This window comes from Poecilia mexicana, unplaced genomic scaffold (genome assembly GCF_051168715.1).
Source record: "Poecilia mexicana isolate PSO_F unplaced genomic scaffold, ASM5116871v1 scaffold_8, whole genome shotgun sequence".
In the NCBI taxonomy this organism is placed as follows: Eukaryota; Metazoa; Chordata; class Actinopteri; order Cyprinodontiformes; family Poeciliidae; genus Poecilia; species Poecilia mexicana.
Window position 1 is genome coordinate 11,538,877 of NW_028263377.1, and position 25,635 is coordinate 11,564,511.

Genomic DNA, 25,635 nt, shown 5'->3' on the forward strand with positions numbered 1-25,635 from the left:
GATTTCTTAAAGAAAAAGTTGATGCTCATCAGGGTGAAGAATCTACAAAACTACCTTTGAGTAATCTGAACTGCAGCAGTTCAAGGAAACGCAAACAAGCAGAAGACATTTAAAATCCTTGTTATCATGCTGGGGGGTGACAACCGCACCTCTGTCTCCAGAAGCTATTCTTTTTTCAAAATAAAAAAATAACAAGGTAGGAAACTTATGAGTCACATTACTCACAGTGGCTTAGCTAAAGGCTTGTAGCTCCATATTAGAAAAAGATGAAACATCAATAACAATGTATTGATTTACAAAATGGTCAGTGCTGTTTATATAATTAGCCTGCAAAGTATTATTGTGACGAGTCAAAATGATGTGAAAAAGAGTAATCCCCAGCAAGTGAGTCATCCATTAAAGCAGCAGCTTTAACCACACAGGTTCTTTCATCAAACACTGGATGCAGAAATAAATACTTAAACTTGTTTACCGAGTCAAATACCTGATCTCATCCCAGTGAAGCATTTCTTACCGATATTTTAATTGACTGAAATTATTTGGAAAACAGAGAAAATGACTGAGAAGCACGATGGAGAAGTTTGGGAGAGAGCAAGCAGCTTGCCATCACATTTCATCTGCCAGTCTTCAGCGCCTCCTAGTGGTCATAGTGAGGGATTGCATGCTGCTGCACAGCACTGCATTAAGAAACCAGGCCTTCAAAAACTAAAGACACCGTCCTCTCTCTGTGTTAGCTTATTAGTAGGGGAGGGTTTTGCTAATTTCACTTTTTACTCTCAGATGAGGTGTTGTACTGCAGGAGGGACTGATGCATTTAAACAAAAATAAATAAATGACATCATGTGGAAACAAATGCCAACATAAAGTCCCACAACATCAGGTGTTGCAGATGAACAATGACAAAAGCTTAGTCTGATTTAATGTCCAGCAGTGGCTTTATGTGCAAGCATCCGGCTTCAGCAACATGTGAGGAATGGTAGAAAACAAAAGATGTAACTGGTCTCTGTTTTTTACTGCAAAATGTATTAATAGCTGGGTTTACTGTTTTCAGATCTTGCTGGGTCAGAGCAGGGTTCGACCCTTTGAGATGACTGATTTGTTTTGCGGCACCAGCCTGCAGCAGCTTCCAGGGAAAGACACGACTACCAAACGATGCATTGATTCAAGAGATGTTTAATAAAATATGTTGCTCTTTTACAGGACATGCAGTTGGTTCAAGCAATTGCAGATTCCTCGTCTAGGATGGGCCACCCCCCTTTTGACTTCAGGAAGCCGCCGTGGGATCAAACAGAAAACAGGAATGTAGCTGAAACACTCCGTGTGTGTGTGTGTGTGTGTGTGTGTGTGCGGTCGGAGTTACCATGCAAGTTGACAACAACAGAGGAGGAAATCTAAATGTGTGAACTCCACGAATACTGGTGCATGTGACAAAATGTATAAAAGATAATGTGTAGAAATGCTAGCTGTAACATAGCAATCTCAGGATGAGGCGCTCTTTATGAAAGTGTTACAGAAGTGTCAAGAAGTAAAATTTTAAAAAATGCTCTCAATTGCTTTGCGCCCTTTAAAAATGTTCGTTATCTTATGTTTGCATTCGTTGCTAAGCAGTCGCTGTAGATCAGTTTTGTTGTGCAATGGGGGGGGGGGGACACATAAGCTGTAAGTTTTTCTTGTTAAAATCTTATAGTCATCCTAATTAGAGTCAGTAATGGGAAAACAAAACCCTGTCTCTGATTCTACGTTTCCACCAGGCATTTTTTTATTTATTTATTTATTTTTTATGCACAGAAACACATAGGCATACTGTAAATATTAGTAAACTTGATTTCTGAACAGATTTTCAATAAATCCTTTGGCATTCACAGGAACAGTTTTTTTGATTTAACAGGGTTAATTTACTCTCCAGAGGACTGATATCGGAAGTCATGTTGTACATATTTCCTCTTGAAAATGTCTCAAATAGTCTCAATTTCATACTTTATTTTATTTAGTTTAGACTCCATTCACCTAATTTTGTTTGCCTGGGACTGATTGATTGTTATTGATTAAACATTTTCTCCATCCGTCCTTCTATTGTCTTGTGCTTGGCCGATGTCTGGTCGCTGGGGGCGACAGGTCCTGGAGGGAAACCGAGACATCCTTTTGTTTGGCTTTTCTCTCCAGCTCATTCCTTCAGGCCAGAAAGGATATGTAGTCCCTCCAGGATAATTTGGGTTTCCTCCCAGAGTCCAGAGAACCTGTAGAATGAAAACACACTGTTTGTTTGTTTGTTTTTTTTTTGTTTTTTTTTTGTTGTTGTTTTTTTTTACTAATTCAGGTCAAATTGGTGTGAAAAGGTATCCAGCACTTTACTTTGTCAACTGAAGTGTTTCAGATAATTAAACATGGTTCACTGTGATTCTCCATAGTCACTATTAGTCATAATTAAAAATGGCTTTGTAACTTTTTCCTGATTGATAGACGTCCACAACATTTCCTCTTTAGATCTGGGCACAATTTGGATTGGTTTTTGTTGTTGTTGTTGTTGTCGTTGTTTTTTGTTTTAATCCTTCTTCATGTTGTCTGACAGGTTTGAGGTTAGTCTGCAAAATCTACAGTTCATAGCATAAAAATACGTTTGGTAAAAACTGGTAGATTGTGACACAACTTATATTTCAGCTGCTGTTTCTCCAGGAAACAAGTGTCATGACAGATCTTTGTTTTATTTCAATCAATCTATCAATTTTATTCATAAATGCTGGAAGCACATGTGGGGGGTTTGCTTTTGGGAGACTGTTTTCTCCGAACTCAGATTGAACCGTTCACGGTTACAGCAGACTCCAGAGCTGTGAGTCATTGCTCATTTTCTTTGCTTAATGAAATAATAATCAAAATGCTTTTTGATTCGTTCTTGATTGACTCAGCCTTTCACCTTTGGTAAGATCTCTCTATTTCCTTAACACAAGCCTCCTGTTCCGAGACAAAACCGAGGAGGATGTGAGTTCAGCGGGTTGGCGGGTTCTTCTTTTTGTTCTCTCCTCTTTTCACAACTAAAGAAAACAGCAAAGTAATGCTGGGTTCCTGAGGAAGCAGCGTACGCTTCTGGGCAGTCAACGCTGATAAGACAAGCCGCACGCCTCTAGTGACAGAAACGCCCCCACAGACAGTCTTCATTTTCTATACACACTCCACTTCTCCCACTGCAAGGTCCTCCTCCGTCCCTTCCAGTGTCCCTCTGTCTCTTCTTCTGCTCACAGGAGTTGAATTTTGATCTCACAGCAGCGAACCGCCTTCACTCAGGATGGGCTCCGGACCCCCAGGATCACTACTGCTGCTGCTTCTCTCCAGCCTCCTCCTCGTCTGTAAGAATCCACTGCTGTGCTTCTTTACGGATAAAGAATAATGCATGATTTAAACGAAATCCCTGGATTCTCACTTTTCTGTTCTCCTTCCTCTCGTTTCTTTTTTTAGCTAATACAGTGAAGTGCGCCAGAGGAGAGTCATGTAAGTAATGCTTTTTTTGTGTATCTAAAAAGTATTTTTATGGTATTTTCAATCCATCCAAACTATTTTTTTATATATCAAGTATGAGATTTCAAAAATCTTTCACATCGTCTTAAATTGAACGGAACGAAAATAACGTGGAGGACAAAATTTGTTCACATTTTATCCTCTCAAAGCTTTTCTTAACATTTAGTTTTCTTAGTAAATCTCCGTCACACCCTCTTCCTTCCCGAAGTTCTCTGTACCAAGTGTTGGGCGCGCATTAAAAACACAAGCAACAGCTTTCTTATATAGATTTTCAAAGAAAAATAAAGAAAAAAAAAACATTATTTCACTTCAGTAGAATAAGGAGCTTCATTAAAGGGAGTTGTAAAATTTACAGCAGAATCTTTTTTTTAGGCATGTCCTTGAAATAATAAAAAAAAGATACTGTATGTAAGCAATTGATGTTTTAAGGAAATACAGGGACAATAAAAAATGTTCATTATTAAAAAAAAAACAACAACATGTGCATCTCAATTTAGTGAAATATCATTGGAAATTTTAATACAGCTGTAACCACCAGTTCAAATGCATTGGATAAAGACCAATCTTTTTCCTCACTGTCTGAAGTTAAATCAGACCAAACCTTGATTGCTTCAGTTTAGTTAGAATCACCAAAATGATTTCAACTTACTACAGGCTACAATAATGAAAGAGAAAATATGTCAAAGATTAATAATGTTTTCAAAATCTTCCTGAGGCAGTTAGGCTTGCTCTTTTACCAAGTTTGTTCTGAAGTCAGGCTAATTGCCTTCAGGAAACTTAAGTTCCCTGAAAAGTATTTCAACCAGATAGTTTTCAAGACATTTGTTGAGTTTGTTTGTTTTTGCTGAGCTTAATTATGACGCTGACCTACTTATGCTAGAAGTTAGTTTTCTATTTTTAACCAATGTAAAATATTACTTCCGTAACTAATAGTAGAGTGCCCAACTTATATTTATGTGTAAAAGTAATAGTTACTGAGACAGCTTGTTTCTGTAAAAACTCAGTTGCTGAAAAAAAGGTGGAAGCTGGTAGCAGCACTCCTCAGGCAGACATGGGACCAAACAGTGTTTCCTTCCTCCCACTTGTTGTGTTTGTTGCATCAGTCATTCTTCCTTCTTGTTTCTGACTGTTTACCTCTACTGTTTTTTTTTTTTTCTTGCTTCTGTGTGCCTCTACGGGATTCCACAGCATTTATTATAGACACTGTTGGTCTCTCGATCCTGCCTAAAGACAATGTTCAGAGTGGAACCGAGGTGAAGATTCGCTGCGACGCACGCGTCAGTTCCAGCAACATCTCTCAGCTGGGATACCTTTTCGAGTTTATGCGGGATGGTGTCGAAATCCACACAGCCAACACCACAGAAGACTCTACTTACTATGAGATCAACCCGGCCAGGGCAGTCGACTCGGGAAATTACCAGTGCAAAGTCTCTGTGAAAAACAAGCGCAAGTTCAGCAACACCAAGACACTTGACGTCAAAGGTATGTTTGCACAGCACCGCACAACATTTTTGAGTTAAAGCGACACATCATCTGCATATAGCCTAATTTTATGGGTTCTGCAACTCCTGTTAATTCTGTGAACATTTCTGGTCTGAGGGGTTGATGCCAAATATTAGCTAAGCATTGGACGCAGGTTCTGTATAAGTCCATCCTGGTCCAGGTTCATAACATGTGAAGTCATGCAGATTATTTAGATACCATCCATCCATTAACATTAAACTTTGGGTTATTTTCCAAATAAAAATGGGCAAAGCATTTTTTCTTTAGATGTCAAAAGCTTATACGACATTCCCAATGACCTGAAGATGTGATTTTTATGAAAGCCATCTGTACAAACTATTGACTCAAGGAGGCTGAATACAAATGCATGCCACACTTTGACAATTTTTATTGGCGAAAAGGAAAATAAAACCTATTCTTCCTTCCTTTTGACAATCATCCACTGCTTAATGTTAGTCTTTTGCTAATCGTTATGAAATATCCAAAAGCTTATAGCGATCAAATGTATTTAAAACAAAAATTGACTCTGTGTGAACACTTTTGTAAGGTATGTGTGTACGTTTCAAGTGATTTTCACTGTCCCTATGGGCTTCCTCCTTTCAGGCCTACAAACCCCCATTCTTCATCTTAATAATTCAACACCCTATGAAAGTGAGGAGTTCAAAGTCACCTGCAGTGCTCCAGATGAGAAAGGAAGTCTTACATTCAACTTTTACAAAACATTTAGAGATGGACAGCCGCAGCGGATAAAGAAGCAACGAAGCACCAATAACTTTCTAGAGACCACTGTGACACTCAGCCACATAGGGGACTGTTTTCTGTCCTGTGACTACGAGATCAGTTTGGTCTCAGGTCCCACAAGCTCTAACGTCAGCAATGAGATTCAAGTAAAAGTCAAAGGTATTTGTATGAAGTTGTTGGTTTCCACTAGACATCACTGCTTCAAGAGAAAATGAGTGTGCCTTACTTTTTTTTAATTTTTGCTTCACAGAGCTCAACATCGTCCCGGACATGACTATATTACCCAACGATATCTATGAACCAGACATAATAGAAGTGACCTGCAAAGTGCAGATTCATCTAGCGGACATTGAAATATTCCTTTTAAAGGACCGGGCTGTTCTCAATAGAACCACTGGTAAACCTCTCATTCATCGATTTAGACCGAAACCGACAGACTCTGGAGAGCTTATTTGCAAGACAGAGTGGAGAAACGTCCAAAAAGAAAACTATAAAACCCTCAAAGTCAAAGGCAAGTTCTCCTCATGACGAAATGTAGCACTAAGTAAACTGTTGCTGCAACTGCACGATATAAGATAACAATTTATATATTGTGCATGAATTTTGTTTCCTTTGTCCAACAGAGGTATTCTCAAAGCCCCAGCTGCATTTGGAGCCTGTGGACGTGTTTGAAGGAGAACGATTCAGACTTAACTGTTCAGTCAAGGTTTTCTTTCCTCAGATGTTTGACCCCAAGACTTTGAAATACCACCTCTACAAAGATGGCACCCAGTTGATCAGTTCGGCCACATATGTTGCTGTTGCAGACCGCAACCGTAACGGCATCTACTCCTGTAAAGTTGAGGGCACTCGTATTTCAACCTCTTTTCATAAGGAGAGCGAAACAGTTACTGTTAAAGCTAAAGGTAAGTCCTCTGATGTATGCAGTTTGAATCAATTCAATGATTCTCACTTACTAACCACATTTACCAGAGATCAAAGTGCAGATTAAAGCCCTTTAAATGCCCCAAATTTTAGCTATATTTTTCTTTAACATCAAAATTTTGGAGTGGCCCATCCAGAAGGCTAACTTTAATCCGCTAGAGAATCTGTGAAGGCAGCTGAAGATTATGGTGAAGGAAAGACTGGAAAAACTTAGAGTTTATTACCAAATATAAATTGTCAAAGTACCATGTGAAAATGTACAAAAAGCTGGTCAGCAATTGTTAGAAGGTATTGAAGGTATTGAATGCTTTAATGCTAGTCAAGGTTTCGTTTTCATATATCTTGAAAGATAGAGATAATTCTAGATACATTTTTTTTTTCAATGAAAATAAGATAAATAAAAGCAGATAAATTATTTCTTTCAAAACCACGTTGTTTTTCAGCCCATCGATATTTATGAACTGACTCCAGTTTATGTCCACATCGTTTTAATATCATTTGAGGAAAGCATTTCAAATTTCAACAAAACAAACTTTCTGGCTGAGTAAAAATTATCTTATTTCTAGATTTGCCAGCCGACATATTAACCTAAACTATAACATCACTGACTTAACATTAAAGGACTACCAAAACAGTCTGAACCAGATTTTGTGCTTAGCTGGTGAAACTTAGATGGTCCATAAATTCAATATACAGCAGGCTGATATATTTCAGTATATTAGTGTATTGTGATGAGTATGAATTACAGCTAACGAAAACCCCAAATTCTGTCTATTAGATTTTCTGCTTGGTCTATTTCTGTTGTACTTGCAGCACAATCAAGCAGATTGGCTTTATGGTCGTACGATAAACAGGAAGTAGTACAGTAACCAGTCTGAGCATGTACCAAGTCCTGCTGGAAAGCAACATCAGCATCTCCATAAACCTGTCAGCACAAGAAGAAGACACAAATCTCCTTCAAGCTACTGGATGGACTCAACTGAGTTTTTGTATGAAACAAAACAGCTCAGGCTTCAATCTGTTAAACTGATCATGTATTTTGGCCACTACCAGATAAATAGAAACTGTTTGAATCAAAGTTTGATTCAAACAGTTAATGAACTGACTTTCATTCTTTCCTTTGTCTTGTTTTTGTTCCCAGTCCCTGTTTCAGATCCGGTGCTGAATGTGGTCGGGGGCAAAATCTTTGTAGGCAAGGGATTTCAACTGATCTGTCACAGTCACACAGGCACTTTTCCCATCGTGTACACCCTTTTTACACATAACGGGAAGAAGATGATCAGGAAGGTGAGCAGATCTGAGGACCGGGCTACCTTTGACGTACCTCCAATCCACAAGACCTCCGATTTAAAAGCATTTCTATGCCATGCAAGTAATAATCCACGTACACCTTCTAAAACAGCTTTAGGGCAGAAACTACTGAACTCAACCAATATTATTGGTAAGTTGTTGTAAATGTTGCTTTTTCAGTTTGTTCTCAGAACATGTGCATTTCTAACACACGTTGTGTTGCGCAGAGCCCACCTCAAAACCACAGCTGACCATTCAGCCCAGCCAGGACATCACTGAGGGACAAAGTATGAAACTCGTCTGCTCTGTACAGGCAGGCAGTCGACCCATCAACTTCACATGGTACCAAGAGTCCAATGGAGCGCTGGCCTCCCTCTCAACCAATAAGCTAGAAGGATACCACAGCATGCCTAACGCCCATAAAAAACACTCTGGGAAATACTACTGCACGAGCTCAAACCCAGCTGATGAACCCAAACAGAGTGAACCTGTCACAGTCGAAGGTTTGTTACAACAAGTTAGAGCGGCGCGCAAATTCACATAATTATGAGTGAAGTGTCTTTCAGTAATTGAAAAAAATGTCTTCCACAGTGAAAATGGCAGGGTGGAAGAAAGCACTTATCATTGTCTTCTGCTTCATACTTCTCATCATCCTCTTCCTTGTGATTGCCTTAAAAACACGGCTTTTCCATTTTAAGAGGAAAAGAACGGCTAACTTGTCAGTGTAAGTGGTATTTCCTCGTGGACTTATCCAAAGATCACCTCTCTTAAAGGGCACGCTTTATTATTTCTACATTTATTTGTGGACTTCTGACTCTCAATAGCTATAATTTCCAAAACTAAGAACTGTGTAAGAAACTTTTCAAAGAATGAAAGCATGCAAGTACAAGGTAGGTGAAAATACGACTGAGAAACGTTGCATAAGGAACACCTAGCTCAGATATCAGTCTGTTACACCATGGAAAAGTCTTAGTAGTCAGTTTTCTGTTTAAAACAGCTTCAGTCAACGCCTTGTCATTAATACATGGCAGTGCGCTCACTGTTTCACGAAGCCCTCCCTCCAAAATGTGACAGAGAAGTGTGTCACAGTGCTTATCTGCTTTTATTCGTGTTAGTACTGTTAAGATTTGCACTAAGCTATGATGAAATATGCTCCCTAAGGTCAAAACATGTCTGAAACGCCCTCTGTTCATTGTGCTTTGTCTCAACCCAACCCCAGGAAGTCAGTCAGCACCAAATTGGAGCGACTGAGTCTCACACAAGCTGAGGTCATTGATGCAAATGGTAACGTTGGTCATCCGTCAAAGCAATGCAGTGGAATGCAGTGTACTGGAGCGATAAGAAGGTTTTATTAATCAACACTGCTGATGTTTTTTGTCTGCCCTATGCAGCCACCCCAACCATGATGGGGAAAAGTGTTTGGAGCGACCACGTCTCAGGTTCTGGTGGGTATGGTGCGTCAACAGCTGGCATCTAAATATGTGGAAATTGAGAATGCTATTGTAGAGAAAACTAACTTTGGCCAAACTGTTGTGCAGAGTCGGATGACCAGAACAGCAGCACGTTACCAGAAAAACAGGCTGAACCTGAATATACTGAGGTTCAAATAAAAGACGCAGACCCAACCAAAGGTGAGAGACTGCATCCATGCAGAAAATTAAAAAAAAAACACATACGTAAATTTACACGGCAATATTCTTTAAAAGACTAATATTTTTGTTTCATGTTAGCTCCAGCGAAGCAGAGCACGGGCAACATCTACAGCGAAGTCCGACACTCCCAGCAAGGTATGGCAGTCGTCGCTCACTTTAGTGAAATCCTTCTTAGCAAACCAGTGAACAGAAAAATTGTTGACATTAGGGAGAAAGAGAGAGAGAGAAAACAGGAAACAGGATCAACCGAGACTGTGGACATTTCATTGTTAGTGAAAGAATGACCCATTAAAACAGTAGGCTCAGTCTCCAGGTGGCCACTTCCTGCTTTCGTCAGAGAGAACTTCCTGTTTGAGCAATGCACGCAAACAGTTTGCGCTCTCGTTCAAACTTGGTGACCAACCGTTTAATTGTCCGATGCCAAGGAGATTGCTGCTGCCCATTGTCCAGTAACGGTGTTGCTTTGCTGAATCAGTGTCTTTTGCTGAAATTAAAGCGGAAACGCTATTTCTGTGCACCATAAAACCTGCCTGTGTTTAAAAGCTGTGCGAGTGGCTACAATGCATTTTAAATCATCCTGAGAAGCTCCTTGTTTCCTGGAACCACAGCGCTGCTTGTGGAAATTATGATTGCTAAGTAAGTCCTTCTCCATATCCTTCTCCTTTTGTTTCCTGAGAATGTCCTTTGGCTTTGTTTTGCAGGTGTCCCAGAGGTGCCTGATGGTGTAAGTGACATTTGATATTCGTCATGCATGCACACCCAAAAACATGCATGCAGTTTTTCTTTTATTATTATTTTGTTTGTTTTTTTCAGAGTCCTTGCACTAATTTTCGGCTACGCTAGACAATCTGAGAGAAGGAAAAGTTATTAAACTACATTTTCAGATGACAGATTGGTGGTCCTTGGAAGTGTAGAAAGATGAGGCTGTGATAAATCATGTCTAAACTTTACTCACATTTTTTATGTGACAATGTATTCTTCACAAATAATGCCCGGAATATTTGGATTCAGAACTACCTGATGGTTAGAACATTTTGCAGTTTCATCAACCTTGACAAAAGTCCTAGATCCATCAGAAGACCCTGAGCATAAACCTGCCACCACCGTGCCTCATTGTAGCCACGGTGTTGTTCGGCGTTGGACTCAGGAAGTCAGTCAGCACCAAATTGGAGCGACTGAGTCTCGCACAAGCTGAGGTCATTGATGCAAATGACCGGCGTTGGACTCAGCCTTTCGGCAGCCCGCTAAAGCACAATCTGTCTTTTATCAGTAATTGAGAAATGTCCAGTTTCATCAACGTTATAAGGTGTCAGGTGAACTTAAATTCGGATTAATCAGAATCTCTGTAAATGATGACAGATGCGAAGCCAAGACAATTGCATTTTTTTTTACATTCTAGTATTTTTTCTCTTCAGCAGGTTGTTTTTGATTGAAAAACACCCGTTATAGATATGTCAAATTTAGTGTGAAATTGTTTTTTACACCACAAAAACGTGTAATTTTAACAGAGGTTCATAGATTTTTGAAAACCAGTGTTGTTTTTTTATATAATTTATGTCTTCTTTCAGTTCTCTGGCATTTAATTGGACATATTTTACTTCACTAATAGTGATGTGTAATTTAAACTTCTGATTGCCACAAAAGTCAAAGCGTGCTCCTTTGTTTAACACTGGAAGATGCATTGTTTCTCACATTTCCGCTAGCTCATTTCCTCCAAGCTTATCTTTACAGCCAAAAGAGTTCAGAAGAGTTACAGGACAAAAAAAATCCAGTATTTAGGATTATTTTCATCCTTCCACGAAACCCATCTTGGTATTGCTTCTGCCTTATAGTTAAAAAAAATACACCATCAGTCCTGTAATCCTTCACTATGTTTTGCAAGGAATATAACAATTTTCATCTGTTATTATTACTGTTATTTAGTTTTTTCTAATCGCTGTTCATGATTTGTTTAAGAAGAACTCTGAGATTTCTTTTATTTTCACTCTTCCTAATCCGAGTGTTGCGTTTCAACAGAAACCAGTGGAATATGCGCAGCTGAACCATGACGGAAATCACCAACCTGACGACGGTCAGGTCGTCGATCAGAGCCTGACACGTGAAAACACGACCGATTCTGAAAACAACACTGACGTTCACACTGGTGACCCGGAGGAAGGAACCTGTGACCCGGCGCCTGACTGTTGATGATCCACCAAACGTATTTGTTCCTCTTTTCACCCATCATGTTGTTTCAGCTGATGTTTGTTTTGTTGTTTTACTAGAAGAAGCTGAAACATTGCACAATTATATTCTAGTATTATTGCTGAATTCTGTTAAAAGGTTCCTCTTTTTGACCACATGAATAAAATGTTTTGCTATTAAGTGTCATGTTCTGTTTTCAGTAAGGGAGGAACAGCAGGTGTCTCTTTAAACCACAAAGACTAAAACTTAAATGAGACGATTAAGTGAAGGGCTATGCAAATGTATTTATCTCTCACATTTTCTACCGTTTTAGATTTACTTTCATGTGCAAAATGCTTCAGATCATCCAAATATGTAATATCAGCAGTGGATAACTTGTTTTTAAATGGTCATTTTATTTCTTGAGAAAAGCTGTCCAGACTACGGCCTAAAACCCAAACCTGGTTGTGTCTTCCTTTGCGGCAACAACAGCCATCATGGGTTTGTGATGACGATCATGAACCTCACACATCACTGCAAAGGAATTTTGGTTCATTCTTCTTAGCAGAAGCCTCTTAACCCTTCCATGCATCAGTTATGATCCTTTATGTCAGGATGTTTTTCCAAAGTGTTTTTGATTTTCTTAAGGCATAAGACAAAAAGGTGGGAACATTTTTTTTTTTGTAATAAAAAAAATTATGTTTTTCTGGGATTTGTTTGTAGGTGATCAATTGTAATTTTCTTCAAATACAATGTTGTTATTTGGAAAATACATCAGTAGTAGTAGTTTTTAGGGGTTAGTTGGTGTCACAATAGTTTTTTTTACCCGAAAGAGTCGTCTACAGTAGAACGAGGGACTGGGATGGTCAGCATGCCTTTTCGTCTGTCTCCCATATTGGATTTAACTTTCTTTTTTTTTTTTTTTTTTTTTGCACTTGCAGTGGATGGCTAGTGATGTTGGTTTCTGAAAACCTGTCCATGCTGATTGCAAAATGTAGCGGGACACGCTGTACTTTTTAACAAGGTCTGTGGGATCAACCAGATGTTTTTAGGAAACATGAGAAGAGATGGGCCTTTGTGATCAGCTGCTGATTTGGCCTTGAACCTTTCTAATAAAGTCTCTTTGTTACTGCTGAAGCCTGAACCTACGGAGGCCTGCATTGATTTAAGTGTCCTTTCAGAATGTTTTGTTACCTTCTCGAGTCTTTGGAGAAACCTGGGTGCTCGACTACTTTCGGGATTTTCTCCATTTGTTGTGTGATGGCACTTACTGTGGGTTTAGATTGATAAATATCAACAAATTTAAATTTCCTTAGATGCGTTTGCATGATGTGTTGTTTACCCTACTTCTTGATGTAAGACAGGTTCTATTTAAATGGGTTCTTGACTCTACAGTTCAGGCAGATATAAGGTTTGGGTGTGGCTGGTTTAATAAAAAATTTAACTGCTACAGTTAATTCATAACTTAACGAGGGGGCAATTGTAGTTTTACACTGAGCCACTTTAAGTTTGACAACTTTATTTCACTTAATAAAAGAAAGTGTAATTTGAAATCTGCCTTTGTATTTACTCTGTTTATCACTGTCTGATACTAAAATGTATTTGATGTTCTGAAACGCAGGAAAGCAGAAGAAACCTTGACTTAGATTCTGCAATGATCATTCTCACCACTAGAGGGCATACTAGAGGCGGCTCTTGAGCGGAAACTATATCTTCTGGCTGTGATCATCTTTAATGTGATTAAGTCTGTCGCTGCCGCCACTTTATCAGGGGATCAGTTTCATTTTCCATTATCTAACCATAAACTAAATGACATAACACTTATTCAGGTCAAAGCCAACAAGTTTCAGGTCAATCAGATCAGATCTTATGAGGACTGTTGGCAGAATTTAAAGGCTGACATGCAGATAGGTGGAATTATAACTGTGATACCTAGAAAGAAAACACCTGTCCCAAAAGATTTGTTAGTAAAACGATGTAGCAAAGTATTTATAACTGACTGTATATGTTCCTAAATGTGGTGATTAGATAAACACTATTTCTTCAAGAAAAGGAAAACCAAGGATGATTGAGTTTGCTCTCATCACTATGAGAGCAAACTCATAGTGATGAAACACCAATTTAGGGAGACTTTAGACAGAACTCAAGTAATATAACTTAGAACCTAATTTTAGCAATAATTTATGGTATATTTCCCCTTTTCGTGATCCATTTCTCTATTGAGAATTGAAGGATTTTTCCTGTTTGCAATTTTACTAACAGCTTAATCATTTTAAAATACAAAACTGCAATAGTCGTAAGCCTGGCTGTGCATGGACTAGCAGAGCGTATGCACTCTTCACTGCATCGTAGCTTAGCTCAGTAGAGGTTACAAACCTCCTCAAGTTAATTTATGTTTAAATAAACTGAAGACAGAAAAATATCTAAGACATCAACTGCCAAACGAATTAACCAGCCTTCTATTTATGCACAGTAAGCATGTACAGAGCAGAAAATATGTCACGTAGAAGTGTAATAATATAAAGCCTCTTCCTTTGTCAAATGCCAGACACATTCTCTATTTGCACTCGGTATATTTAATGATGGTGTGTCGGTAAAATGATATTTTCAGTCCAGTGTTTATACATTAAAACCTATTTGAAGAATTATGAAAATTGGCTTTTCTGTCACTCCCAAATGTTTTAGTCAAGAATCAAAAAGTTAATGAAAAAGGAACTTCTTGGGGAAAGCAGTAAAAAATGTTTATGGAACAATTATTTTCACCAGGTTTATTTGGATAACTTCTTTCCCTTAACAATTAAAATCATCTTACATATTCTGCCCTTTGCATTTACGCACACTGTCTTTGCTTATAGTTTTAGATTTATCTAAGTCTTAAAATCAGTAAGGAAGCAAATACTTTTCAAGACAATAAAACTTTCTTTACAGCGTAAAATAGCATGAGTAGTTTTTTTTTTTTGTTTATCTCTTTGAAGCACATTAGACCTTTCAAACAAGCTTAAAGACTTTTGTTAGTTCTCACGTGCTGCAGAGCGTCTGGGTTATGGGAATCTCCTTTTTGACAGGAAGCTCTTACAGAGTCTCAACAGATCAAATGTCTGAGAAAATCTGCAACACTCTACACCGGTGTAAACGAGAGCACTTCCACTAACTCACAAGCTGCTGTGACTTGTTCATTAGCATGTGTTATCATCTGTATAGTTCTAAATGTGAATTTATTCTAATTACAGCATTTCAAAGACTTGCCAGGTTTGTACTCTTCCTTGATCTCAGAACTTTAGTTACCGAATATGAACCGACTTAATGAATCCATGCGTATGTGGCAACAGAGAGTTTTGCGATATTTTTTGAGTGTGCACCACCCCCTCGAACCTCAAACGGCTCGTCCACGCAATGACAAGCGTCCTTCTTGGCTGCATGGCGTCCACAGAGGTGCCAGAATGAAAACACACACTTGTAATAAATACATAACTGCACCTCGTTCCACTCGTGTTATATTCGTCACATTACTTAGCCAGAAGACTGGACCTGACAGCAGGGAACAGTATATTCTGAACTTCAGGTGAACAGTAATTGATACTGTGTTACGTAAATTTTAGGCGCATGAGTGATACTGTACCATTAGAAAGCTGCTGGAGTGAAATTAAACTTCAGGAAGAGGGTTTGCACTGGTGGATTAACGTACTAAAGATGCAAAACACATAATTAGCTGTGCTTGGAGGTATTGACTGGGGAGTGTTTGCTGCATTGCTCAGGGTCAATCCAGACACTGTACACTCTGCCCAAGGATGGCTCCTGGTGTGGTCTGGAGATGACGGATCTAGTACTGTTGGGTACCGTAGTTACAACATATGAGGTCAGGTGTTCTGGCAGGATTTACTATACAAGGCAAGACCCAGAGCCCAGCAATACTTTTCACATGATTACCAAAGTGTATCGTGTCAAAAAGTTTGATTCAAAAGCAAAGGTGACTTGACTTTGCTTACGTGTGTCAGGGTTAGATAAATTCGTCTGAGTCAGAGTGAAGCTCTCTGCTCACCCTCCTTCACCGCCGCACGTACTCTGTCTCTGTCACGACCATGTAATCAGATCCAGCCCCTTCTGGATCTGGAGCACCACTCTTCAACTGTCATTGGCTGTTGTGCTAAAATTAGCATAATGGCCCCTGGGAAATGCATTCTGGGAATAAATTGCCTCCAGTTTTGGCCTTATAGAGCTGGTGCCTTTCCTGATTTTCAGTTGCAGCGGCGAGGTCATTGCTGTCTCGCTTCTGCAACTGAATATTTACAATCACTTGCGCACAGCCACAGTTAAACTCTCCTGCTTAATGTGGCTTTATAGAGGCGACAATTATGATTGCAATTAACCAGCACAAAGTGTCTTATATTTTATTAGAGTAATGCATTTCTCTAATAAAGGCACATAATACTGTATGTCCAGCTGTGGTAATAAATCATAGCCACATGGTTGCACCAGTTACGTCACACAACGTGATTGAGCACATGTTTCACCTTTATGATATGATAGACCATATGATATGACCATATGATAGAGCAAATCTTTTGTTACAAGAAACGCATTTATAAATCTGTCCTAATAAACACAAAGAATGCAAAGAAAGAATTCTGAAGATAAATCATTTAAAGCCTTTTTTTGTTTGTTTGTTTCTTCTACATAAGACTGTAGTCACGCTGTTTCTTATTTTGCCATATTTGTATGTTGGTGTACCAAAAGAATTTCAGGACTTCAGGAAATTAAACGTATTTTGTTGAACATCAAGTCCTGTCATGTCTACAAAGATATGGTTGAATTCAATAAATTAAAATACATATTCAGATCGGGCTTGATTGTCAGATTACAAGTACTTTTTGAAAATAACACCCTGAAAGCAGATTTTAAACATACTTTTCATTAAAACCACATTTATGTGCTACAGGTGTGTATTTTTATTGCTCGGATGTGATATTCAAATTTGAAATGTCAGGTTTTCATTACCTGTATGTGGAAAATCATCTCAATTAACAGAAATAAAGGCTGTCAACCATCTGGCTGGGTGTAATTAATGTTTCACTTAATGACAAAGTTCCTGAAATAAATTAGCTTTTCAGTTATGAGTTTTGGCCCCTCTTTCTGGCTTACCTATTCTTAACCATTACCAGGCCATGGTCTGACCAAGTAGTCAGAAAATAAGCAGGCTCAAACTTGCTGAGCACTTTTCCACTCAAAGCACCTTTACACATCCAGAACATTCACACATTGGTAGACATCACAGGCTAAAGTGACTTGCCTGAAGGCACATGGACGTTGGTCTCAAACCTACAACTTTCTAATTACAACACAGCGACTCTTCCCGCTGAGCTCCAGTCGCTCCGGTAATGAGATGTAACAAAATAGGTCCGACTCCCCTGGCATCCCAGCGTCTCCAAGCATTCACCATACCAAGATGAATTTTCATTAGTTCATACAGAGCGTCTGCACAGTCTAGCGTGCGTCAGTTCCTTCCAGTGACATGTGTGTGTCATTTATATATGGTGCCTATGTAAGGTGTGTAAAATACAGTATGGAATACACAGAAATGTTCTGCTGGAGAATTATTTACCTGCATGCATCTTGTTATGGCACAAGTGGATATGCAACATTATGGCAAGGCGGGTACTGTTAAATGCACTGGTGAAGTCAAGTTAAAAGTTTTAGATAACATGCTTTTTGGCTGGATATAGCTGCTAAAAAAAAACTAAGTAGTAAGTAAGTAAAGTTAGTTAACCAAATAATCAAAAATTATAGCACTAATAAGAACAATTAATAAACTTTTTGCTGCTTGTCTTGCAGAATAAATAAAAAAACTAAATTGATCTTTTTGTTTTGTTTGGTGCACAACTGAGTAGAAAGACAAAGAAACAAAGCCATGATTTGTGCTGGAAAGCTTTTTCTGAGGTGGACTTGGGTGAAATATGAATTATAGCCATTCATACAATATGCACATGTCCAAAGCACTGTCTGAACTTGGTGCATAATCTATATTCATGAAAGAGATCAAATTTAATATGATATTTCATGTTGTGGCAACAAAGCGGTCTAGGTCATTCAGTTGTGTGACACAGAATTGCCCTTCATTTGATATGTAAAGGAGACATTACGTCAGCCCACCTGTTTGATGTCCTCAATTTTTAATTGCTTAAGCCTCGATGAATCTTGAAAATTAATTCTCACAACCTTGTTCCAGCCAGGTTGAACGGGAGAGAGAAGTTCAGCCAACACATGGCAACTTTATTACTGAAACATCCATTGTGCAACAACAGAAACATTAAAAAGTTAGGAACACCGATGCAAACTTTTAACCTCCGTTCTCCTTTTCCACGGATGTGGACTCCAGCTAAAGTAACCCTATCCCCGCACAATCAGCCGCTCCAAGTGCCTCCGGTCTCATTGTACCCCGGACAGCTGCAGCTTTGTGTATGAAGAGCTTTGCACCCCTTCTCATGGGACAATTTATTCACAGCTGTACTGCGAGCGATTTAATTTTGGATGACACAGGTCACTGGAAACTATAAGGAGTGTGCAGAAAGCAAAATTCAGCTTAAATCCAGTGTACAGAAATATGCAACTCATGAAAAACATACTTTTTAAAAATTCCGTAAAGACTTATGCCTACATGCAGATGAACTGGCCAAGGTTATAAAGTCATGACAAGGTGTCCGTTAATAGCAGGCAGAGCATAATTTACCATCAGACATAAATAGTCTAAGTAAATGCAAAAAGCAACTTTTTGCTTTGCTTTGTGCTTGACCAAATTTTGGGAGAAAAAAATAAAATCTGTCGGAAAACCAATAGCAACAGGAGGCCAAAAGCAACATATTCTGCCACGACTGAAAGAATTTTCAGGAAAAAAAAAATAAAAAAATTTAAGCTTTCTTTATAGAGATCCCTCTATCTGGTGACATCTTTAGGAATCATTCTGAATCCCAAGGCATTCCCAGGTTCTTTGGGAAGAAGAAACTCCAAACAGGGATCCTGGAGGCATTTTAATCAGATGTCCAAAGCACTTCAACTAACCTCTTTTCATGCGAGGAAGCAGCAGCTTGGATGACAGTTTCTCAAAGGCTCATTTGAGTCATTTGTTCTTTTGATCAACTACAGCTGAGGGTCAGAAGGTAAAATGAGAGCTTTGCTTTTTGCCTCAGTGGTTTTAATTTCTAGGAAAATGTTACAACCAGCGGGGGAAAAAAAAAAAGTACGTTTGGAAGCTAAAATAAGAATCTAATCTGCAAACTCTGTTGTAGAGTCAGACAGAAATAAAACTGAGGCTGCCAGGAATCTGGTCATGAGTTCAGCAGAAGATCTCTAGCAAATTCCTAGAAATCACATTTGAAATGCTGTAATCTAAACCACCAGCAAAGTAGCAGCCAGAGATTTTTTTTTTCTTTTTTTTTTTATAGGAGGCTGTTGCGTTTCGCTTTGAATTTCCCATAATGGAATCACCTCTATTGAAGCACACATCATGGCGTCCCCTCTTTCTCACTAACCCACGTGGGATTACTGCTTCCAGATTTAGATGGCAACTCCCTCATTTCTGCCCTCTGCGCGTGCCGTAACCTGAAACTCGTCGACCTGAGCGAGTGTCCTCCAGTGGGCCATTCAGGTCCAGACTCAGACTAATCCCCACTGCGCTTATAGCGGTCCAGGTGTGCTCGTGTGTTGACTGACCGGAACCGCAGCACTGCTCCGGACATCACATGTAACTAGAAAAGCAGGGAGGTTTCGGAGAAGCCGATGGTGATGTACCAATTGGGAGTGGAGGGTGGTATTTCTTGCAAGATCTGTCAGTTTAAGATGGCAAATACAAGAGCTGTCCCATTGCCTTGTAATATATCTTAAAAAAGCGTTGAGCAAGAAGTCACACTGACCTTTAAAAGCGCAGACTGGATTTTTCACAGCTCATATTTTTAGAAGTTAAAGTCCCAAACAACCTGCCTCTTACTTCCATCAACAATCTCAGCAAAGCTTTAAAGAATCTACAGCTGGATTTTCTGCAGATAGATTAGTTTTACCAAAGGACCATTGTTACAAAATTTGTCTTATCCTTGGCTCTTCCTCCATTGTCTCTGTCCTCCTTCTCTGTCTGAAAAACAGAGCAAAAAGATACAGAGGAATTCCTGAACATCGGTAAAAGTGGGGGAATCAATATATTTTAAATATAGACTCTCAGAACTGGAAACAAGTTTGAATATTTAGAATGTGGCTATTTTATTCAAGGACGTACAACTTGTACAACTTTTTCTTTTCAAACTGTAATCTGTTGCTCTTAATACTTGTAATAATTTGCATGTCCAAATTGAATAAATACTTTAAGAAATTGTAAAACAAAGAGTTTCACAAGGCAACCAGAATGCAATCAATTGATGCATAGCATTGTGTCCACGCAAGAGACAAGCAGCAAAACAAAACAGTCTTTGGTTTAAATGTGAAGGTTTAGAAGGTGTTTTATCCAGTGAGCAGAAGGAAGGCCACAAAAAACGCTATAAAAAGATTCTGCAATTAAGTCAAAGTGGCAAATGACTGCTAGTCACAAAATATTTGTCCAAAACATCAAACTCATGGCATCATTGAATTTAGTTTTTAATCATTTCTGCTCTGTGAATTACCAGCACTAATGCTTTACTGCTCACGGGTGACGGCAGCACTCTCATTTTTCCAAACAACTTTCCACCACAAAACTTTATATCAGCAAAAGGCACCCGGTGGTTTTACAACTCTCACTTTTCTCCACATAAACGGTTCTTGTTTCATTTATAGGTTTACTTTAAACTAGAGTGATACAGATGTTAGATATTTTAAAAACAACATGTAAGAAACTAGTTCCAAAATAAAATTTTGTTTTTCCCTAAAAAACTTCAACCGAGCATTTTCTTACATCAGTAACTTTTTGCTTGCAAACAACACCTACCACCTATAGGGTCTGAAGACATGTTTTACAGCCTCTCACAGGCTTCAAGACAGAGCTGTTACCATTTAGATATGGTTATACTTTCCTTTTTTATAGACTCTTATTTTATAAATACTGATCTGCTTTACATACAGTGAAAAACTCTGTCAATTATTCATTTTTCTTTTTTTTTTTTTTTTTTGCATTTTTAAGTTTAAAATATCATTTGACCTTGAATATTCTTGTTTGTTTGATTGTTTCTTAAGAACAGAGGGTAGTTTAATTGTTGCTATTCGTACCAACTATCATTTCACCAACTACATTATGTTCTCTTTGGCTTTTTAATCTGCCTGCATTTTTTATTTTATACTTGAGGTTAAAACTGTTATAGAGGATCAGAGCACAACATATTACTAACAATGTTAGCTTACTCAGTCAGGATACACATGAAACAGCTTAATTGACATGAGGGGTTTCTTTGAACTATTCATAAAACTTACAACAAAACAAGTTAAATAAGGACGGTATGAAACATGCGTATCGAACGTTGTTGCCTCAGTGGTGTGTGTGTTCGCTTGCATGTGACTGGCTGCTTTCCCGTCCCTGTTTTTGAAATGTTGTGTGCACAATGACCCCGTTGGAGGCAGGAAGCCAAAATACCTTCTTTTAATAACTGGGCCTATAAAAAGGGCTCAAAAACAAATATTAATGTAGTCAATAAAAACTAACCCTGTAACCCAAATGGTACACGACAAACCTGGTGCCAGCATGTGAAGGAGACATGTTTGATATTCGAATTTCAGTCACTCTGCTTGTTTATAACTTTGTCAGATTGGCAATTTGACAAACCCCAACGTTGGCTCTAAAGGACGACTTGGTCAGACGGGGGTGCAGTCTGACTCTATGTTTAGCTAGAAGCGGCAACGTGTGAGACTTTCACTCCGCTATGCGACAAACAAACATTCCCGACAAGCAGAAGTTCGCATTTCTTTTGGTGAGCGCATCGCTGCCAAGTGCCACTGAAGACGCTGAAAGGTGCGTCAGGAATACCCGGGCATCGCCAAATAAGACACTGTACAACAGAACAGCTGCCTCAAGAACTCGCCCCACCAAACAGTCCGGTGTCAGCCCGCTTCAACCTGTTTTCACATGAAGCCTTCCCGGTCCTCAAGGTGAAAAAGCGTTAGGCTGCAGCTACACAAAGACAGCATACTTGATTATCAAGTGGATCGCATTAAATCCACATTTCTCTACAACATTTTGGAAAAGAGGACTGTACATACAGCTCTGGAAAAATCTTAAGAGACCACTTAAAATGCTCACTTTCTCTGATTTTACTTTTTATAGGCATGTCTCTGAGATTCTAAGCAAAGATTTAGTAATTATTTGCAGAAAATGAGAAATGAGCAACATAACGAAAAAGATGCAGCACTTTCAGACCTAAAATAATGCAAAGAAAACAAGTTCATATTCATTTAGAAACATCAATACTGATGTTTTAACTCAGGAAGAGATCAGAAATCAATATTTGGTGAAATAACCAGGAGGTTTTCAATGGGGTTCATTGGACTCCTCATTTTTTCAGAGATGCAGTATTTAGTACTTCCTAAAATACTAAGTACTAAAATACACTCTTGATGTTAAAGCCCTAGTAAAATGACAGTTGTTGTTTTTTTTTTCTTCTAAAAATTAGAGAATTATTTTAATGGCTTCCGAATTTCCTCTCACTTTAATGTGTCATATTTTTTGTAATCATCAACAAAAAAACAACATATCTATTAAAAAAAAAAAAAAGATGCAAATAGTGAAAAATCTGCTTTTGCGTGAATGTATGCCCTGGAACTAATAGAAACTAATACTTTTCTTTGATTTCTGCATTTAGTATCAATTCTAGCATTTAGTTTTCTAGGGTACATACCAGCCATTAGTGTTGGAAAATTATCATAGCTGTTGATACAGCTCAACTGTCCTGGTAGTTTTCACACTTACAGTGTAAAGATTGGAGCACTTTGCACATTTTACATACAGTATGAGGACAACTTATTTTTCCTCAGTTGTTAAAGGGACAGATTTACAAATTGAATTGTGCAGCAATATGTTATACACAAGTTCTTTGGAGCAATACGCCACAGGAAAGCAAATACAATTTTTACTGCTCTCCAACAATAGTTTCTCACCGTGCTATACGTTCAAATCACCCAAATCCTCTTTCTTTCTAATTTTGATGCGTGGATTGAACTTCTTGTTGTTTACTGGTCAAATAGTTACAACATAAAATGTCCTCAGAGTATTGCTGCAAGTTTGCCCAAGTCACGTCAGTGATACTTAAACCACAGTTTGAGAAGATGTAAAACATATCTTGTTTCTTGACCTCAGGTCACTGCATGTAATCATATCAAACAACATGTCCCTTTTAGATCATGTGTTGTTGTTTACTCCTGTACAGCTGCTCTGCAATCAGTTTTTTAATCATTCTGTTATTCTGTATATCATGCATAAACAAAATAATTCAGTATTACTCCCTGCGTAGTGTAGCAGAGATGTTAGTTATAGTTGTTTAGTTGTTTGTATCAGCACTCTAGGTCTGTTTGGCTCAGGAAAAGCTAAGTGAGCTTTGTGGCTGTCAACATTTTTATGATCTAGGGGCGGTTACAGTGTCGGTGGGCATGTGACCCAAGTGGGTGGTGCCTGCCATGGGTCACTCATTTCTAAGCTGAAGTCATTGGATTTTAAGCCCTAAAATAGCACTACAGAGCATATATAGGGATGCAGTCCCAGTGGCTCCATTAGACCACAGTTCTGTGCAAGAGTCGGCATGCTGTTTGACAAATTCTGATTGACGGAGGCGAAATGAACCTTCGACTAGAGGACATACACTGCTAAAAAAAAATAAAATAAGAGAATCTGAAGATTTGAAAACTGTTGGTATTTTTTATAAGGGGGAAAAAAAAGGACGCATCGTAAAGGATACCACTCTTCCCTTGGATTGTTCTGCCTTCTGGGATTTCCTATTTCCCTCCTTTTGATCTAGAAAGGAGGTGCGACATCCGCAAAGATGAAGTACAACTACCCAACACCGGTGTCCACCTACGCACGAAGTTCGCAGTACACACCGGCGTACCACTCACCTTCCTACTACAGCCCCTCGCTGCATTACACGCCGACATCCACGTACGCCGCTGTATCAAAGTACACCCCAACGACACAGAGTAGCACTTATTACTCCCCATCATTTTACACGTCCACCTACAAAGCTGCGTCGACGTACGTCCCTTCGTACAGCAAGGTTTCAAGATATACCTCAACACGTCGCACTCAAGCGAAGGAAAGCCCTGCACCTGTAATACCTGTGGCACCTGCAAAGAGGACTGTGCACTTCCCCAATGACATCATCTTCCAGGACATCGTCAGGCGAGGGGATCTGGAGCAAATCGGACGCTTCATGAGAGCAAGGAAGGTCCGCGTGGACACACTGTTCCACTCTGGTGAGCGAAGTCTTTTTCTCTTCCCCTGGCAGGTGCTCATCTGCACCTCTGGTCTTGGAAATTATATTTACTAGCAGAAGAGCGACGTGTATATCTAAATGCATGGGATTGATTTTTGCATATGTGCAGGTATGGCTGCTCTGCATGAAGCCGTACTAACGGGAAACCTGGAGGTGGTGAAGCTCCTGATTAAATATGGCGCCGATGTCCACCAGAGAGACGAGGACGGCTGGACACCACTGCACATGGCCTGCAGTGACGGCTACCCGGAAATTGCCAGGTAATATCCTCACGTTCCCATGTCAACTATTTGGATGTGCAACAATTAAATCTTCCTATGATTAAATTCCTCCGAGGCGAGAAACTCATTGCTTATTTCTGCTTCTGCGCCGAATTTACAGAAACAAGGCCACACAGATAGCTACTCGAATCTAGAAATGCATTTAGAAAGATCGCAAAAACCTCTTGTTTGATTTTTGTAAAAGTATTTTTCTGCTCGTTCTAGGTATCTCCTGTCAATGGGAGCAAGCACAGAAGCGGAGAACGAAAGCGGAGAAAAGCCCGCAGACCTCATTGACCCAGACTGCAAAGAGCTGGCTAAACTGTTTGAGACAGGCTGTGTGTGAGAACAAGTGGACCCGAGGGAGAGAAAAGGCTTAAATGTCGTAAAAATAAAACAAGTAGCAACACCGATGAAGCATTTCTCTGTGGCTTGTGCAATGCCTCCGGTCTTGGAAAGCAACATTTTCAGAAGTGCAAATCGTCTCAGAAGGTTATTCAGTTTCTAAAATGTCATCTTATGCAACACACACCTTATTGCAGTTGAGTATTGTATCTTAGTTCATTGTAAAATTATGACATATTTCTAATAACTGTCATATCAGAGCTGTAAATAAGATTGTGTGGTTGTCTGTTACGTGACTCAGTGCATGTCCTTCAACCTGAATCTCTTTCCTTCTAAATTCTAGTTCAAAATTAATAATGTGTTCATTTTTGGAGAATGAACACAGAGTTTTTCTGTTAAAATCTTTTATCACTTGTGTTTGTGCTAGCCTATCCGCAGGCTGTAAACTGTGTGCTCTCAAATCATGGCTCAATCTACACAAGAATCTGAACTGATAAAGTGTTTTGTACAACATTGTGCACCCTCACTGCTGGGCAGAAAGAGGATCAATCAGATTGGTACAACCTACTTGTATGTTGTTCAGAAAGCTTAAAAATGCAGGTCTTGTTTTGTGAAAGCTCTTGCACCTCCACAGCATTTTGACAAATGTATTTCACTGTTATTTGTTGTAAAAAGACAGAAAATTTGAAGTCTTATAATTTTCAGTACAATTATTATTTTTGTACTTTTTATAAATAAAGGACTTTTTACAAATAAAAGGCTGTAGCAGTTTTATTATGGAATGCAACAATGAACCTCGAAAAACTGAAGCAATAAAAT

At 38.9% G+C, this 25,635-nt stretch overlaps 2 protein-coding genes across 3 annotated transcripts; both read left to right on the forward strand.

Annotated features, from left to right (window-relative positions):
* Positions 1–1,649: 1,649 nt before the first annotated feature.
* On the forward strand, positions 1,650–13,336 carry pecam1a (platelet and endothelial cell adhesion molecule 1a). 2 transcript variants are annotated; one of them, XM_014972210.2, is made up of 15 exons: positions 1,650–3,341; positions 3,451–3,483; positions 4,699–4,992; positions 5,617–5,913; positions 6,005–6,265; positions 6,378–6,659; positions 7,820–8,119; positions 8,196–8,471; positions 8,560–8,692; positions 9,188–9,252; positions 9,360–9,422; positions 9,507–9,599; positions 9,699–9,755; positions 10,322–10,344; positions 11,637–13,336. In XM_014972210.2, exons 1-15 carry the CDS (start codon positions 3,281–3,283, stop codon positions 11,805–11,807), a joined length of 2,409 nt encoding a protein of 802 aa, XP_014827696.2. In that variant the 5' UTR covers positions 1,650–3,280; the 3' UTR covers positions 11,808–13,336. The 2 variants fall into 2 exon arrangements, with proteins under 2 accessions (XP_014827696.2, XP_014827704.2); XM_014972218.2 differs by having other exon boundaries at positions 9,360–9,413.
* Positions 13,337–23,343: 10,007 nt separating this feature from the next.
* On the forward strand, positions 23,344–25,574 carry ppp1r27a (protein phosphatase 1, regulatory subunit 27a). The gene is made up of 3 exons (XM_014972235.2): positions 23,344–24,191; positions 24,321–24,471; positions 24,697–25,574. Exons 1-3 carry the CDS (start codon positions 23,762–23,764, stop codon positions 24,815–24,817), a joined length of 702 nt encoding a protein of 233 aa, XP_014827721.2. The 5' UTR covers positions 23,344–23,761; the 3' UTR covers positions 24,818–25,574.
* The last annotated feature ends 61 nt before the right edge of the window (positions 25,575–25,635 follow it).